The sequence below is a fragment of the Malaclemys terrapin genome, chromosome 1, assembly GCF_027887155.1.
Source record: "Malaclemys terrapin pileata isolate rMalTer1 chromosome 1, rMalTer1.hap1, whole genome shotgun sequence".
NCBI lineage: Eukaryota > Metazoa > Chordata > Testudines > Emydidae > Malaclemys > Malaclemys terrapin.
Window position 1 is genome coordinate 107,382,508 of NC_071505.1, and position 17,065 is coordinate 107,399,572.

General features: G+C 36.7%; 1 protein-coding gene across 2 annotated transcripts in view; it reads right to left on the minus strand.

Moving 5' to 3' along the window:
* Nucleotides 1-7,271: 7,271 nt before the first annotated feature.
* The window catches only part of RESF1 (retroelement silencing factor 1), a 43,228-nt gene continuing 33,434 nt past the window's right edge, over nt 7,272-17,065 (minus strand). For both annotated transcript variants that reach the window (XM_054034505.1, XM_054034495.1), the window contains 3 exons: nt 10,227-16,016; nt 9,316-9,390; nt 7,272-8,730 (listed from right to left, as the gene is read on the minus strand). In XM_054034505.1, the coding sequence (XP_053890480.1) occupies nt 8,573-8,730; nt 9,316-9,390; nt 10,227-15,969 (5,976 nt within the window). In that variant the 5' untranslated portion in view covers nt 15,970-16,016 and the 3' untranslated portion in view covers nt 7,272-8,572. The remainder of the gene's footprint in view (nt 8,731-9,315; nt 9,391-10,226; nt 16,017-17,065) is intronic.

Consider the following 17,065-nt stretch of genomic DNA (forward strand, 5'->3'; position numbering starts at 1 on the left):
GGGACCTTGGGTCCAGTTAAAATTAATTACACTGACCCTTTACCTAAGATTGTTCAAGGAAATATATTTGCCTTGGTAATTGTTAAAGCTTTTTCTAAAATCGGTAGACGCTGTTCCCATGAAATCTAGCAGAGCAGCTGCAACTGCTAAAGTTCTGCTACTGCAGGTCTTTACCAAATGGGGCTCTCATGGGTAATAAACTCAAATCAAAGGACACACTTTCTCAGAGAATCACATCAATGATTTTACTGAGTACACAGCAAAAATATCATTGCCAATCATCCTCAATCTTTTAAAATTGTTTTAAAAAAATCATACCCTAAAGCTAATACTCACTAAGGACCTAAAAAAAAAAAAAAGAACTGAAATGTTAAGTTGCCAAGAACACTAATGGCCTTGTGAGCTACCTTTAGATCTCTTTAAAATGATAACTGGGTGTAAAACAAAACAACACTTCAAAAACACTGTGTTAGCCCAGACCTTGTACAGCAGGGGACACTAATGAATCAATGGCTGTCACAGTTAAAATGGCAACTTAAAGAAGCTGGACAGCTAAAAATTTAGGGATGTGACAACAAAAAGAAGCCCAATAATTCAGTCACTGTAAAAAAGTAGCAAGTAGGAAATAGGGTAATGGTAAAACTGTATAATACTAAAAAAACAAACAAAAAACCCTTGCAACCTAGCAAAGATAAGGTATTTATGGTGAAAAGAAACAGCCCTCTTATCCCCCGATAGGCATTAATAAAGAAACGTGGAAGTGGAACAAATGGGTTCATATTACCGTGTTAATTTTTTTTTTTTTAGAAAAGCATAATACTGCTATTAATATTTTACAGAATAGACTTGTACTGGAATACTTTGTTGAACTATGAACTTGAACTATACAAATTAACCAAACAAATCAAATAATCCAGGCTTTCCGACCAACAAATTTTGCAAACTCATCACAAACTACAGCTACAATTGGGCAATTGGACGAAGCCAAAGGACAACAGGAATTTCAATGCCTGCCACAAATAAACTGAGTACTAAAAAAATAAATGTAGTCAAAAGGTTGCATAGTAACATTTCATTAAAACTACACTAAAAACACTGGTAAAAGAGACTTGACTTAGTACCATATTCTCAATGTAAAGAAGGCGTGTCAAGTTTCTAGAACATGAAAATACAAAATGGGGGCACAACTCCTGAACGTTGTAAAATTACAGTGCATAGTTTTAGAGCCAATGTACTACCTTAGAATGTAATGGGCACAATCCCCCTAAAAATGTCTGAAACGGCAGCCCAAATAAAAATGTATATTGCCCATAAATAAATAAAATAAATAAATAAATAAAAAAGTAAAGCCAAAAAATTAACTTGCTAGAAACCAACTTTAAAACACATAACTTAACAGGAATGTGTATTGGAAAATCAGGAACATTTTAAATTATATCTATGGTTTGTATTAAAAAAAGAAATAAAAAGGCAAATCCTCCAAAATTTTTACTTATGGAATCCGGATAGTTACGAAGTTGTGTGTAGTGTCATTTGGCAAAACAGCAATAGAACTGGGTACCATCTGGGTTTAATGGGACTTGGTCTGCTGCATCTGAGCAAGTAGCATATTGGGGCATTCATAAATTGGCAAAAGTACTCTGGTATAACCATGAAAACAAAGCAAAATTAGAAAAAAATAGTTAATAGGAACCAATGCAACTGGTTACCAGCATACATACCAATTTAATCTCTCTGTAAAATGGTGTTCTAAACCTGAGGTGTTCTGAGGGCGGTCCTAAAATAATTCCAGAACCAAAAAGTGATTTAAATCAGTCCCTCATCAAAAGTAAAAATAGCATATTATACAATAATGTGCATCAGTTCTATGTCCCAGTAATTCTTAATATCACTGAATGGAATCTTTTAAAGGACAATGTTTGTAAAGGTAGCCAACTAAAAATTTGTATAAAAAAATTTCATACAGCAACTATAAAACAGCCCTAAAACTAATAATAATAAATTAGTAAAATAATATGGGCTTTCAGTGCATTGTTTAAATAAAAAATGTCCTTAATGAACCAAGGTAATATACAAAAGAACAAAGCCAGATAAATAAAGTAGTGACTAAAAATAAGGTGCTCAATCCCCTCGCTAAAGTTAAAAATAAATTGATTTTAAAAGCCTATTAATAAAGAAACATACATGACATTACCACATCACTTAAAAAACCCAAAATAAGGCTAACCACTTAATTAGTCATAACAAGGCTGAAATCCATTCTATGGCTAAAAAGGTAACGTGTAGGACAGTAAGTACATAATGTGCAGGACAGTAAGTGCTCATGAGGTGGGTTTGCCAATGTGATGCCCTTGGAGCCATGCAATCAACTTGTAGTATGAATCATAGTAACAATGAGATAGGACCCATGGAAAGGGCCCATCTTGTGTGCCCAATATGGCTAAGTGCCTGAAATGGACATAAAACCAGAACCACATACATGAAAAATAAAAAGCACTGTGTACTTACACAGCAAGTAAAATACAATTACACAAAAAAAAGGGGCTAACTTACCAACCCAATTTGTGTTTTAACCTTAAATTTAAAACTGTAATTGAATAATACCCATACCTAAATGTATTAATCCAACAGTAATCAAAAGTCAGCCAAATTTTTGTAATAAAGTTACTTTGTGGCTCCTTAACTTTACAACACCTATTACTAAAATAAATTTACATTTAAAATCTCTTCTACATGTATAAAAAATTAAATTAGGTAAATAAACAAATAAAACAAGTGTTACAACCAGTCAACTGGTAAAAACAAATCGTCTTAAAAAAAGATCCAGGTATTGGTTTGTTGCTGGTGCTGGTAATACTCATTGTAATAAAGATTGTATTGTGCTGTAAAATAAAATATATGCTTAGTTTAAACAAAGCAAAAACACCAATGTTAAATCACATAGCCCCCCCTGCACAGTTCTAAATGAAGTAAAGCCCTTGTCAAAAAGCTAAAAACCCAAAGATGAGGTCTATAAAAACTTATAAACTGGGTTAAATTAATGTTTAAAAATAGATAATGTAAAAAATATTTTCTGCTTTCTCTGTGTGTTTTGTTGACAGCTTTCAACAGCTGTAAAAACAAAATTAAAACAGTTGGTTTGTGTCTTATCTAAAGTAAATTCTTGGTCTGTGTAAATAACATGGCAAACCAAACAAAACAAATATGCAATTTACTCCCTAGGGAAAAAAAAAGAAAAAACCTTACCCCTCCCCCATTAAATAAATAAAACCAGCCAAACAGTAACGCCATAGCCATAAAAAGCAAATAAGTAAAAATAAAACTGTTATATAAAAATAAAATAAAAGCAACAAAAAATAGCTAAAATAAGTAAAAAAATGGTTAAAAATAAACTTTTAGCAAAATAAGTAAAAAGGTTTCAATTACAAAACTGGGTGTGTACAAAAATATTTATACATTTTTTTATTTGAAACAGAATTTAGTTTTAATAATCTGTGCCTGGCCAATATTACAAAACAAGGTTTAAAAATATATGCTTAAAAAAAAAAAAAGAGGGTGAAGCAACATAAAACACATACCAAATAGAACCAGTACAAATTAAATAATGACCAAAACAGCCTATTGCACTTTAGGATTGGGTAATTAATCATTAATCTAATTAGCTATCCTGCTCTATCTGCTTTACTTAATTAATGTAGCAATAGTGTGTCCTAAAATTCTTCAAATTTAAAACTAGTTAAGTTTAGTAATTGGTGTAAACTGAGCTTTTCACCAGACAGGAGGGACCTCTGACTGATGGGGCAAGTAGACAGGCTAGGAGCCAGTGTGCAGGGGAAGGCAGATTCTGCAAAGATCCAGGGGCAGAGGGGAAGAAAGAGAGGGATTGGCTGAGCACAAGGAAACTGGGACAAGGAAGCTGAGGGAGTGGAGACTACTGAGATTAGATGAGAAACAGTGGAGAAGGGGGAGGACTATGAAGAAGACTGGAGTGAGGGTGGGTGGACTACCAGAAAGACCAGAGTGTGATTGATACTGAGACAGGCTAGGCAAAGAAACTAGGATTGGCACAAGAAGACAGTAGGGAGCATGAAGGAAGGAGGAGGGGGGGAAAACACAGGGCTGGGTCAGTGACAGACTAAAGGGGACAGGATCAGAAATGTCTGAACACAACAGATCTTCCCTTCAGGAGTCTGTCACCAGCAGTATTCAGTGACAAAAGAACTTTCTTAAAACCACTGAATTTTTTATTTTAACAGTGGGAACAAAGCATTTAGGGAAAAGGAATTCAAAACAGTCTACATGCATGTCTATCTTACCACCAACCTTATCAACACGGTGGCTGCCTCCTTGAGTGCCCCCGCACAGACTGAGGAGGCCCTGCCTCAGTTCCCTTCTCAATAACTGCACAAAGGTTTGTGTCCAGTAACAACCCTTCTTAGGGTCTGCTTTATTAACATAAAATTCAAAACAAACACATAAGTCTTCTATCCAAGACTCAGGTTGGGCACAGCCCCTCTTTCCTGAGGACTGTTTCCAAGCAGGGCACAGCTTTTCCACTCTTCCCAGTCTTTGCTTAGTCTCTCCCCTCATCCAATCCTGAGCTCCTTTGGGAGACTCTGCAATCTTCTGAGCAGTCACACCCTAGCTTCTCTACCTAGTCTTCCAAAGGCTCACAGTGACCAAGAGGCTATCCAGGGTCAAACATGCCCCCGCCCCCCTGCAGGAACCTCCTACTCTCTTCAGCACCTGCCTCAGCTTCCTCTGTGTTTCCTGTTCACCTCTGGCTCTCTCTAAAAACCAGCTGCTCTCTCTCAGACTCCACCAAGAGGCTGTTAATGAGGCACAGTTGGGCTGGACCAGTTTCCTCTTAAAGGTGCCAGTCCACCCTGTGAGACATCCTCGGATGGTCAAAAAGGCAGGCCTAGCTCCTTCCAACACCCCACTGAATGCCTACATCATGGGCTGGTACCCACTAACAACTTCTCCCTCTCTTGCAAGAGTATTTCTTTTAAAAACAGCCATACCTAGTTCTTTTGTTCGGTGTTCTCGGGCTTTGGGCTTTCTGGAAAATAATAAACACCACCTCCCTATTTTTTCAGGTTGGTTGGGGAGGAGGTAAAATCTGCAAAGCCAACAGTTCAGGCATTATTCTTTAACCAGTATTTGAGGGATGACTTATCCTGAGCCATTCTTTGCCTTTCCCACTTATTTCCCTTACAGCCCTGTAGGACTAAACCAATATATTCATACAGTAAACATCGCAAAAACCAGCTTGAGAGCAGCTTCACTTCTGTCCAATGTTGTGAAAGAGGAAAGGGGTTACAGGAAGAGAATGGATGCCAATATAGTTCAGGCAGTTGAATACTACCCTGGAGAATTGGATTCTATCTCTGCCTCTGCTGCAAATTACCTGTGAGATGCTAGATATGTCTGTAAACCAGACTTCTCACAGGTGGCCAGTAATTGTGTTTTTCTGCATGCCCAACATGTGACCCTGGGGTCTGATTTGTAGAAGTGCAGAGCATTTACAGCTGCAACTGAACAGGAGATGTGCTTTGAACATATAAAATGTTAAGTACTCTGCAAATTCAGGTTCTAGGTGCCTCAACTTGGGCATCCAAAATTCATTGACACTTTTGACCTTAATTTCTGTACTTCATCTGTAAAATTGGGATACCATCATCCCTTCACAGAGGTATTGTGAAAATGAATTCATTAATGATTGCGAAGTACTCAGTTACCATAGTGATGAGCACCATAGAAAAGCCCATCAGGAAATAATTCTACCTTCATAATAGAGATGTAATAGTGGATGGTAAATACAAGGCCACACATTGAAAAATGAGTAAGACAGAATATTGCATATCTGCTCATTTGGTGAGCACTGTCCTTCCTGCGCACTGAATGAGACGGGGGACTTGTGGAAAAAGTAATATGCGACCACGTAGTCAAAAAAATGCAGGAGGCCCAAATTAAAGTTGCACAAGCAACCTTAATTCTGGCATTTCCTAGATTCTGCAACCTTATTGTTCCTTTCATATATTTCTTGTGTGTAATATACATTTTATTGTCATATAGCAAGCTGTTAGCATCACTAGGTCAGTCATCAAGATAGAGAGAATTATAGTGATATTTTCTGGAGGACCATCATAATATACTACAAAGGGGCCAAGAACATCTCAAAATATAGAGCACAATGAATCCAGTCTGGTGGAAGCCTACTATTGATGACCGTGTAAAAATATTTAAGATACATGGATTAGTTGCAAGGCCTATATACAATAGTCATGGGCTGATTGCTCAAATGATATCTTATTGAAGGGCCCTCCCAAACTAAAACAAAACAATACCATTCATTCATTTTTTATTATTCATCTAAGTCAGGTGAACACCTTCAGATTTTCTGAAGCAGAACAAATCTACACAATTAAGTTATGGACATGAAATGGGTACCATTAGCAATTTGGTAACTAATAAACGTAAGACTAGAGAGGAACTTTTTCTTCATGGGGGTGGGGGTCAGAAAGGCGATGGTAAGCTTCAAGGTTAAAAAAAAAAAAAAAAAAAAAGCAAATACGCCAATAATTCCCAATAATATTAAAAATTGTCCAGGGACAACACTTCCTGTAAGCCACCAGAGGTTGTGCATCTTATTATGGAGAACTTCACATGTTATTAGAATAGTACACTTTCTCCTGCCATCTACCCCTCAAACTCAAACACTTGCAAAGCCCCTTTTCTATTTTGAAAGAAGGAAACCACAGGTTTTAATATATCTTTAGCATATAGTCATGTGGAAATGGTAGTGGGATTGGTCTGTTGTATAACTCCTAGGTTGTTCACATCCAAAGTCCAACACAAGCATGGACAGGTCTTCTGAGTTTTGGTGCCAATTCATTACCCACTCATCTATGGGCTTCTTTCCCAGTCAAAGAAAGAGAAAAAAAATGCCAAACAAGGAAGGTGATCCTGAATTTCTTTGAGCACCAGTCTGTTGTTCAGATGCAGAAGCTCAGGACCAAATCCTAGCCTCAGTTACACCAATACAACCCTTAATGAAATCAGAATTGCACACTAACTAAGGGCATTCTCTGGTATTTAATTTTGTGTTGCCTTTAAAATAGTCTTTGAGCAATTTTGAGAAAAACATTTTCACACAATTTTTGATTTCCTTCAGTATCAATTCTGCTCATTAAAAAAATATGCAACCAGCTACAATTAACAGCAATCAGTAAATCAGAAAAATAACCTGGTGGAGAAATACCAAAATGTAATGCTCAAAATAAGTTTATTTAATATATGAAAATGGTTCAGTTAATTATCCACACTGGGTATATTTTCAGTATAAATGTTTAAACATGTAAAAAAATCAAATGCCAAAAGTTCTGAAAAAATACAATTAAATTCAAAATTCTGAACACTGTGAGAAAAAGGAACAAAACAACCAACAGTAATGAATATAATCCATATCACAGTGTGTGTGTAGTTTTAAACATTAGCTAATGTAGCTTAGAAACATAGAAATCCACTTTATTCACTTTAACCAGTGACTGTAATAGCTTAGACAACATGAATTCAAACTTCCTAGAATTCAACTACTGCTCCTTTTCTTTCAAATATAAAGAAAGTAGGAGAAAATTACCCTAAATTAGGGATGAAAAGCATCAACTGGTCATCAACTTGACTACAATGTTAAGATAAGGAATTACTGATTAAGGGCTAATCTACACCTACTGCGCTACATTCTGGTGAAGACGCGTTACGGTAATGGGAGAGTGCTCTCCCGTCAGCATAATTACTCCACCTCAGCAAGAGGTGGAAGATACGTTGCCAGGAAAACATCTCCCGCCGACACAGCGCTAGCCTGGACAGCGCTTAGGTTGATGTAACTTGCGTCACTTAGGGGGTGGCTTTTTCACATCCCCGAGTGATGTAAGTTACATTGACTTAAGTTGTATTGTAGACAAGCCCTTATTTTCTAACAAGTTTTATAAAGTTCAGTTTAGTAGAACTGAGTAGCAGCATAAATACTTCATGGTATCCCTTGATCAGTATGCTCAGGTTCAGTTGTTGCATTGTTGTTGCATTGTTCTGTCTGCCACGTAAAAAAAATATTAACATCTCCCCCCACCCACCCCCGACCCAGCCTCAAATAAGAAAGCCTTGTTAAAAACAGAACTAATTAGAACAGCATAAATAGAAGATATTATGTAACGCTTAGGAATCTACCACTGATCCCTTTGCACTGGTCATATTTCCATTGCCAGCAATGGAAAGTCTCTGAGGGGAGGAGATTTTCCAGAACCAGAAAGTAAAGCAGTTGATCTATTGATAAAACAACAATCAGGATGGTTTAAATGCTCCTGAGATTCTGCTAGCTTCAATTAAAGCCTGTAGTTTGAAAAAGAAAAAAAATATCAAATACATTTGATAAGGGATAACATTTTTAACACTGACATTTTCAGCATAATGTCTTACTTGCTTAACAAAAAATAATGAATGTATACTGAAGATCAGCAACACACAAATTTAGTTCTCACAAATGCATTTTTGTTGTTTTATGACTGAAGACCTATTTTGAACAGCTACTATCAAGGCTTCTGCTTCTTTTTGCCAGATACATTTTCCTGTAGGTCTGAAACATCGCTTTCGAGTCTTTGACTGGAACATGAAGAGCCTCATTTCCTTCCAGGATTTGTATTGCTGCATCAAGTGGAATATTATCATTAACTGAAAGACAGATATGAAGTCAGTTACACTGAAAGTCACTACTGAACATTCATCACTTACTTATAAAAATTTCAGCAAGCTATGTTTTACCTTTTAAAATAAAGTGAAATACAAATGCAAATATTTAAGAGTTCAGAATGAGCATTTGACTTGTGTGGTATTTAAGACCACCCACTGTGAAAACAACTATTACATAACCTGATTTACTAAACCATCTAGCATTTAATTCCATTCCCTACAACCATTTTTAATACTGAATTGTAACAACTGCAAGAAGAAATGTGCACAAAAAGGTTTAGGCCTTGTCTACACTATGGAATTATAGCAAAATATTTCCACCAATGCTACCGTTGGTTCAACTGCATCCAACTGGAGCTGAAGTGTAGATGAAGCTTCACCTGAGGCATTACCACATTGTTAGGGCAGTAACAATCTCCATAAGACACCAGAGCCACATCTGCATTCAGGCTCCCACTAGTGGCAGCATCAGAGATAATATTTTGCTCAAGTGTACATTAACCATTTTTGAAGCCAAGCAAACAGTATTTGATATTTATTCCAACTTGAATAATCAAGTCATTTCACCTTGAGCTGTTCCTTCAGTTTTTCTTTGCTTCATTGGGATATAATTTAACCAGTCTTCCTTTTTGCTTTTGACCCCTGAAAATTAAATAAGAAAAGAAATTGAATGGAGGGATAAATCTTACAATCACCACTAATTCTTACCACTCATGTTATAAGCACACAGCCAGGCATAACAGGAGAGCCAGTAAGTGTTTAGTCTCAAATTGTTCTATATAACTTATTCACTATTTATAGCAGGGTTAGCCAAACCGCAGCTCTTTTACAGTTAAAGTGCGGCTTGCAGAGCCCCCTCAAATCCGCACTCCATTCTTCACCTACCAGACTGGGGGATGGGAGCTCAGGGCTTGTGCACTGCAGCAGGGTGATTGGGCTAGGGGCTTTTCCCTGTAGGTGGGGAGTGAGGTGCCTGCTAGGGCTTCAGCAGGAGTAGGGCTGAAGCTTTGCGCCCCAGCTGTCACGCCCCGCAGGGTTGAAGCCTCGAGCCCCGGCTGGCATGCCTGGCTCTTGAACTTTTGAAGATTATCATATGTGGCTCAGAAGGATAGTAAGTTCAGCCATCCCAATTTATAGTTTTGTATAATATGAAATTTAAAAGATTAGAATTTCTACTGTTTTTCTTAACTTCACAGGAGAACAATAAATCACAAAATTATATCAATTCTCTTCTCCCTCCCCACCCCAAAAAAACTCTCTCTCTATTATATATATATATTTATTACACACACACACACACACACACACACACATATACATTTTGGGGGTATGTGGTTTTAAGCCCAATACCGGCAATAAACTGCTCTTGGCTTTGCATCACAGCATTCAACCTAATTTTTGCCTCATTTCGTACACAAGACCCCACATTATTATTTATATGGTTTCACAGATAAGGAGAATACTGATTTATACTGCACCTGCCACAAGGGATGTGTCTCTTTCAGAGGAGTGTGCAATATCCAGACTCTCTCCATCAGTGGCTGTATTTCTGAACAGTATCTCTGGACATAATTTAAACTCAAGCATTTGTGGTCTGTGTGGTTTATCCTCTTCTGAAGGTGAGCAATCAGTTTTCCAGTCCTGGCTGGACTCTGAAACTTTATTAGATTTTATATGCCATACAGGTTTGGCAGGTGATGTGTCTAGTTTTGTCAGACAAATGCTTTCTTGGGCAGTACGTATAAACGCAACTCTATTCAGATAGGTTTTTTTTTGTTCCCTTTGAAGAGAAATGTTCAGTCTACTAGTTTTTCTACTTAAACACTGTGGATTTTTTTCAGAATGTTTCTCTCTGATCTGAACATCCAGGTCTTTCTCTTTGCCAGAAAAGTAGGTTTTAGACTTTTTAGAAGGGCGTCCTTTTTTTTTCTTTGGTTTGGGGATATAATTATGATTTGCTAAGAAGTTTTTATATTTCCAGACATTTTCTTCTTTCGATGTCGCAGATTTCTCAAAATATGCCACATCAGTACTTTGTTTATTATATCCTGCACGTTCAAAAGTGTTTGTTTCATATTTGATTCTTTCACTTTCCAATTTTGTTTTTTTTGAGTCTCTCTTCCCAATCATGTTTTCTTTCCGTTTTCGTCTATATAAACGTTCCTGTGAAGGTAGGACATTTATAGATTTATGCTGAGAATATTCATACTTTCTTGAGCTTGCATTTGGGGATTTTCTTGTGGCTCCAGGATGATTATCCGACTTATGTTTTATTTCCGTTGACAATTTTGTCTTCTCTTTAATTTGTCCGTTCTTGCTAAATGTGTAATTATGTCTCTTAACTCTGTGTGCTTCACCTGCACTCAGTTCAAGTTTTTTATATTTATGTTCTTCGTATATTTTAGTTTGTTTGACCTCGATGGTTTCTGAAATTTTTGAATTGTGGACATGTGTCTTGGATTTCATGGCCAACCCTTCTGTTTGTGTTTGATCTTTTTCAAAAGATTCCATTTTATAGACTTTTTCTTTTTTTTTAGCTGATATTATCAAGTGTTGTACATTTGTATGATGGACCTTTCCTGAAGCAAATTCCTCCCTTGTGCATCTCTGAGAATCTGTTTCACTAGTCTGAACTTCTTTTCCCGAAGAGGGAGTTAAGACATGGAGTTGCAACTCTCCCCTCCACTGGCCATTCATTCTTTTGAATTGATCAGTTTCTCTTTTCTCAGAAGGATGAAAAGGTCTGATTATTTCTTGGTGTGCTTTAGCTGATTTGTTACTTACTTTTAGCTTAATATCTTTGTTTATTGTAGAGTTTGGGGCATATTTTCTATCTTTGTCTAATGTGGGAAGATTTTTGCTTGTATCATGTAATTTGACAGGAAGCTGCAGGTTGTTTTCCACTGCACAGTTAGTCTTTGTTATGCGACCAGGTCTACTAGTTGTTTCCTGTCTCCCTTTAAAGTCAGTGTTTTCAGATTCTGAACACTGATTGCCACCATCCTGTTTCTCTGAAGCAACATCCTCTTGAGATTTGCATGAGCACCCTGGCACTGCATAAACTGAAGCTAACCAACCCATTAAACAACAATACGTAAATTTTTTCTCTCGTTTTGGGGCTGCGTTTTCCTGTGTGTTCTTTTCCCCCTCCATGCCTAGATTCTGATCAGGCTGGATATAGCTTTCTAAAGTCTCTCTCTCTGATGAACTGATTTCCAGTTGTTGATTTTCAGTGTTTTGTTGACTATGTTCAGGGAACAGTTCTTTCATTTGTTCCGAATTTAGTATTGTGATTTTTATTTGGTTTATTGGATCCTTAGGATCACAGCTTTTGCTATAAGCTTGAGTTCCTTTTTCAACTTGATTCTCTGTTGGCTCAATCACAGAATCTTCATTTTTAGTCAGCTCTTTCATCAGTACGTCTGCACTTTCAATCCCATAAGGAAACTCTTTCAAAAGTTCAGTCAGCTGATCATTTAGAAAGGTTACAGGTACAGCTCTATTACCACTAATCCCATTGTCCATTGTATTTTCCCCTTCACTGAATATATGTTCTTGTGTATTTTCTTCCTTTGCAGTAGAATAGACATCTGTTTCACCAATTACATTAAATGATGGGTCTTGTTTATTTCTGATCAACTCCTGGTTAACATCAACAATATTTTCTCCATTCCCGGAAACTATATTTTGCACTATTTTTTGTCCCAAGCGACAAATAGTTTTAGAAGTGTCTTCATTTTTTTCTTCCTCCAAACTGCTTACATTTACATCATCCAAAAGCTTTGTATTACACTGATTTGTATCACATGAAAACATCTCTAAACTTGGTACTCCTAATGACTTTGTTGTGGAACCTGCTTTAGATGCAGGTTTTTGCAATGGCAGAAAACTCTCCCCCTCAAACACACTGGTTTTCATTTCAGATTCTCCTTTACAAGTGTCCAATTGTTGTTCTTTATGCTTTGCATTAGAGATATTTTCTTCTAACAAGGCACCATTTTTCTCTAAATGCATCAAAGGGACAGAACTGAACATATTGGCTATTTGTGAATTATAAGATGCATCACTTTCAACAAGTGAACATACGCTGGAAATCTGTAACATGTCATCCTCTGATACAATCGTGGTAGTGCCCCCTGGTTCTACAAAGTCCTCACAATCTTTATTCTTTGTTAGCTCTTCTTGAGACACTGGACTAGAACCATTTGTGCTTGTTTTGGGCAAAGAAATTTTGTTTTGTAAACTGAGCTGCATATTAGTTTTTTTCACTTCTTGTGCAAACTGATCAGCTTTCCTGTTGTTTACATCATACGAGCAGTTTGAATTTACAGCATCTTTTACTATTTTGTTTCCATTAGCTGATTTGGTGTACTGCATATCTGAATCCACTTTCCGTATTGGAATACATTTATCGGATAGTAAATAAGTAGTTTCCACTATCCCTTTATCGGTATTTGCCACTACTGAAATATCTTTTTGTTTCTTTTCTTGTAGACTACATACACTACCTCCTTCAATCACTGGATAAATTATTTCAGCAGAAAATGTTGCATTTTTTTCTTGATGTTCACTTGAAGTTCTCTCTTTAGAAAGTATTAAAGGAGAAACTACAGCAACTTGGGGTTCAAAACCTTTGATCAAGTTGGAACCCAATGTATCATGTTTTTGCCCAACAGAAGTTGTTGCAGAAGACAAAGTTGTTTCATTTGTACTTATTGTAACTTTATTTAGGTCTCTTTTAGCTACTGCAATTTGGTTGTTTTCCAAGATACGACATGTACTCTGATCATTAAATCCTTCATAAGATGATGAAATCAGATTTGATTCTATGCTTTTATTTGACTGACTATATTGAACATCCACAGATTCTGAAGGACTCTTTCTCCACAAAGCAAGACATGCTGCTAGCTCTTCCATAGAAGTAGTACAGCTGTTCATTTTAGAAAATGAGTTTCCAGTAACAACTGGTGGTGGTGTATTCTCAGCTACACCATTAGTTACACCTAGTTCAGCTGTTTCTGAAGCAAGAGGATTTATGTGAGAAGAACCGAATATCTTCTCATTGTTCAAAGTTTTGGTGTTCTCCGTTGGCTGAGAACAAACGCCTTTAGTGTGCTGATCCAATTCAGGATATGCAGATATTGAACACTGCACTGTCTCTACAGCACCTTTTGCTTCTCTTTTGCTGGCCAGTGAACTTCCTCCTGACAGTGTTAAATTGGAAGTTGTTTTTTCATTTTGAAGGAGGCTAGACATTTTATTAGCAAGAGCACCAGACTTTTTTTCTTGCAAAATATTCACGCTACTTAGAAGAACAGAGTGGAGAAGTGAGGCTTCCCCAGTGCTAACTGATATATTTTCTGGTAGGACTCTATCAGAGCTACTAAGTTTGGTAAAACCCAAAGTGTTTTCGGTGCATTTCCTGGTCTCTTGAGTAGGACCTGCAGCTGGTGCATTCTTTGGGCCTAATACTGAAGTTCTCTCAAGATTATTTAAATGAATTGGGAGTTTATCCTGATAGGCAATCAAAACAGAGCTTGAAGCAGAATTTCCTTGGTTAATCCAATGACTATTTGGAGTCTTATCTAATCCTTCACTGCCAGTGTTGGTAATGTTTTTGTCGTTTCTTTCTTCAAGTGAAGACTGACGAAGTGGCAGTTGTTGACTCTTCATTCCCACTGTACCAGAGTGTGAAAATGTTTCAGTCTGATTGGCCACATGTGGAAAAAGTTTAAGGTTAGTGTTTCGATTTTGTGGAGGAAGGTCAGAGGTCATTTTATTATGTTCTGAAGATGCCAAGAGTTTTTGTTTTATTAAAAAAACCCTTTCAAGTATTGCATATTTTTTTTTAATTTCCAACAATTTCTGAGCTTCCACAGCCAGACTCTCTTTTGTTACTTTCAATCTATCATCTGTTGATGAAATACTTTTAGAATTATCGGGCAAATCTGTTGAACCACTAATTGGGCTTTCTTGTACTGAAGCTATTTTATTCGGTGGCTCAGAAGGAACTGTCACAGCTTCTTGCATGCTGTTAAAATACCTTTCTAAAATGTATGTTGAAGGCTTAGCTGTTGCATTAAAAGACTGATTTGCTGTCACATTCCCACTTAAATTATAAACATTTCCAGTTGCCTGACTGGTTTCTCCAGACTCTAGGTTCTGCCAGTGCTGTTGTACATCTTTAACGTAAGAAACATTACTGTGATCTGACATAGGTTTCTGGTGGTTTTGGATATGTTCATTAGATATACTTGGAACTACCTGTTGAAGACCTGTCAAAGATTGTGCTGCAGCTCTACAATCATAACTAGAAGGATAATGTGGAGGATTTCCATTATGATCTTCAGAGCCAATTTGGGCTGGTGCATATTGTTGCGATTGTACACCTATTGCAGTGTTTGGACTTGATGAATGTGTATTCTGAAATGGAGTGCTTGGACAGTGTACTTGTTGCTGGAGATGTTGTGTAGGCAAAGCAAAAGCCAAAGAGTTCTGTTGAGAATTTACACACTCATTTGATGACTGATTAATAGGTATTGTAGTACATTGTTGAGAAGATGCAGGCCCATTCAAGTTGTATTGTGGTACCCATTCTATTGGCAGCTCCTGTGAAGACGTATTGCATGCTTGGTTACCTTGATAAAACATCACAGTTCTTGCAAAATTAGGTTGTGCTATTTGAGGCTGCATAGGATACGTATTTGTAGTCAAATACTGATTCTGTGGCTTCTGTGGTATACTCTGTAAATTGTTTGCAGGGCTTGTTTGTGATGATGCAGTAGCTATTCTTGATTGGGAAAAAGCATGCATGTTGGACACAGAGTTTGGCCAAAGATTTAGAGTAGTCTCTACTGGCACATGTGTAGCCTGTTTAGGGATAAGCCTCCTCATCTGTACACGTGAAGGTGGATGCCTCTCAATTGAACGTTGCGAGGTAACAAAAACTCTACCAGGTACAGATTCTTTTGGAAGTGCTTGCTGCAATGTTTTGTATCCCTCAGTATTTTGAAAAGGTAATCGATTTGTAACCATGTTCATGTTAGACTGCAGATATGCCGTCTGGTTACTTCCAGGATAAGTACAAGCATTCTGAGTAGAGTACGTGCTTGTCTGAGGGAAAGCACATGCATTAGAAAGCGTGTGAGAAAAATGAATTCCTTGACTTTGCAAGTTCTTCTGATTATCAGCATTTTGGGGTGGTCTTACATTCCAGTTCATCCTGTCTTCGTGTTGCTTTTATTTCTGTTGAGTTTAAATTCAGAATTCTAAAAAGAAATCAAAATATTAATTATATTTATGCCAATAAATGTTTTTATTCTAACTTTCAAAAATCCACTAACAGAATTGTTTGAATGAAATGAAGTTGCTAGATAAAACTTCACTTATGAGCCATAATACTGACATCAAAAACCCCAAATGCTAAAAAGTATGTTAAAGTTCTTTCCCAGAATATGATCAAGTTACGAAAAACAAAGTCACAGCATATGAATTTGGATTTTTATATTTGTTTTCACTCATTTTTGCTTAAACAAGGAAATGTATGCAATAGGCTAAAATAAGCAACAAGTAAAAACAGTTGAACTCAAACATTTACAAAGCATAATATCAACTCAAGGACAAATAAAGCATAAGGCACATTTTATAAAAAAGAAGCTTCACTTTGAAAAGTCTGATATACAGAGAAGCAGACTTCCAAATATGGGGAGGAAAGGGGGGGGGGGGGGAGAGGAGAGAAAATCATTTGTAGTTAAAAGATTTCCCCTCAAATATTTGTGTCCTATTTTTCTCCAGTTCTATTGGAGATGTAATTTCACCCTCCTTGCAGTTAGGGCCAGCCACTAATTTCTGTATGCAAAGTCATAAAATTCAGTATAATCAGTTTGACATTCTTAACTATATAATATAAATACTCATCTTCCTTTCTTAATATTGTTTGTCAACGTTAACTTATTCAGTAGCCAGAAGGGATGGAGTCAAGCACATATATGACATCAAGAGAAAACAGTAACTTGTAAAATTTACATATGATAAAGGGCTCTGGTGTCGAACATTTCTGTTTAATATAGATATTCCAGGTACCCAGTATCACACCATAAAGTCTCCTGAAAATCAGAGAATAAAAACTTATCTATTTGCTTTCAAGATCTGAATTAAATAACTACTGGACTGCTCAAGCATTTGTATACATTTCAAGAAAGATGACTACATTTTAAAAAGACTAAAATACCAATTAATTTAGCAAGTTGCAAGTCAATTAATAGACTATATAAACTAATAAAAACTAAGCATCTACAGTTGTTGCATTCAAAAAATG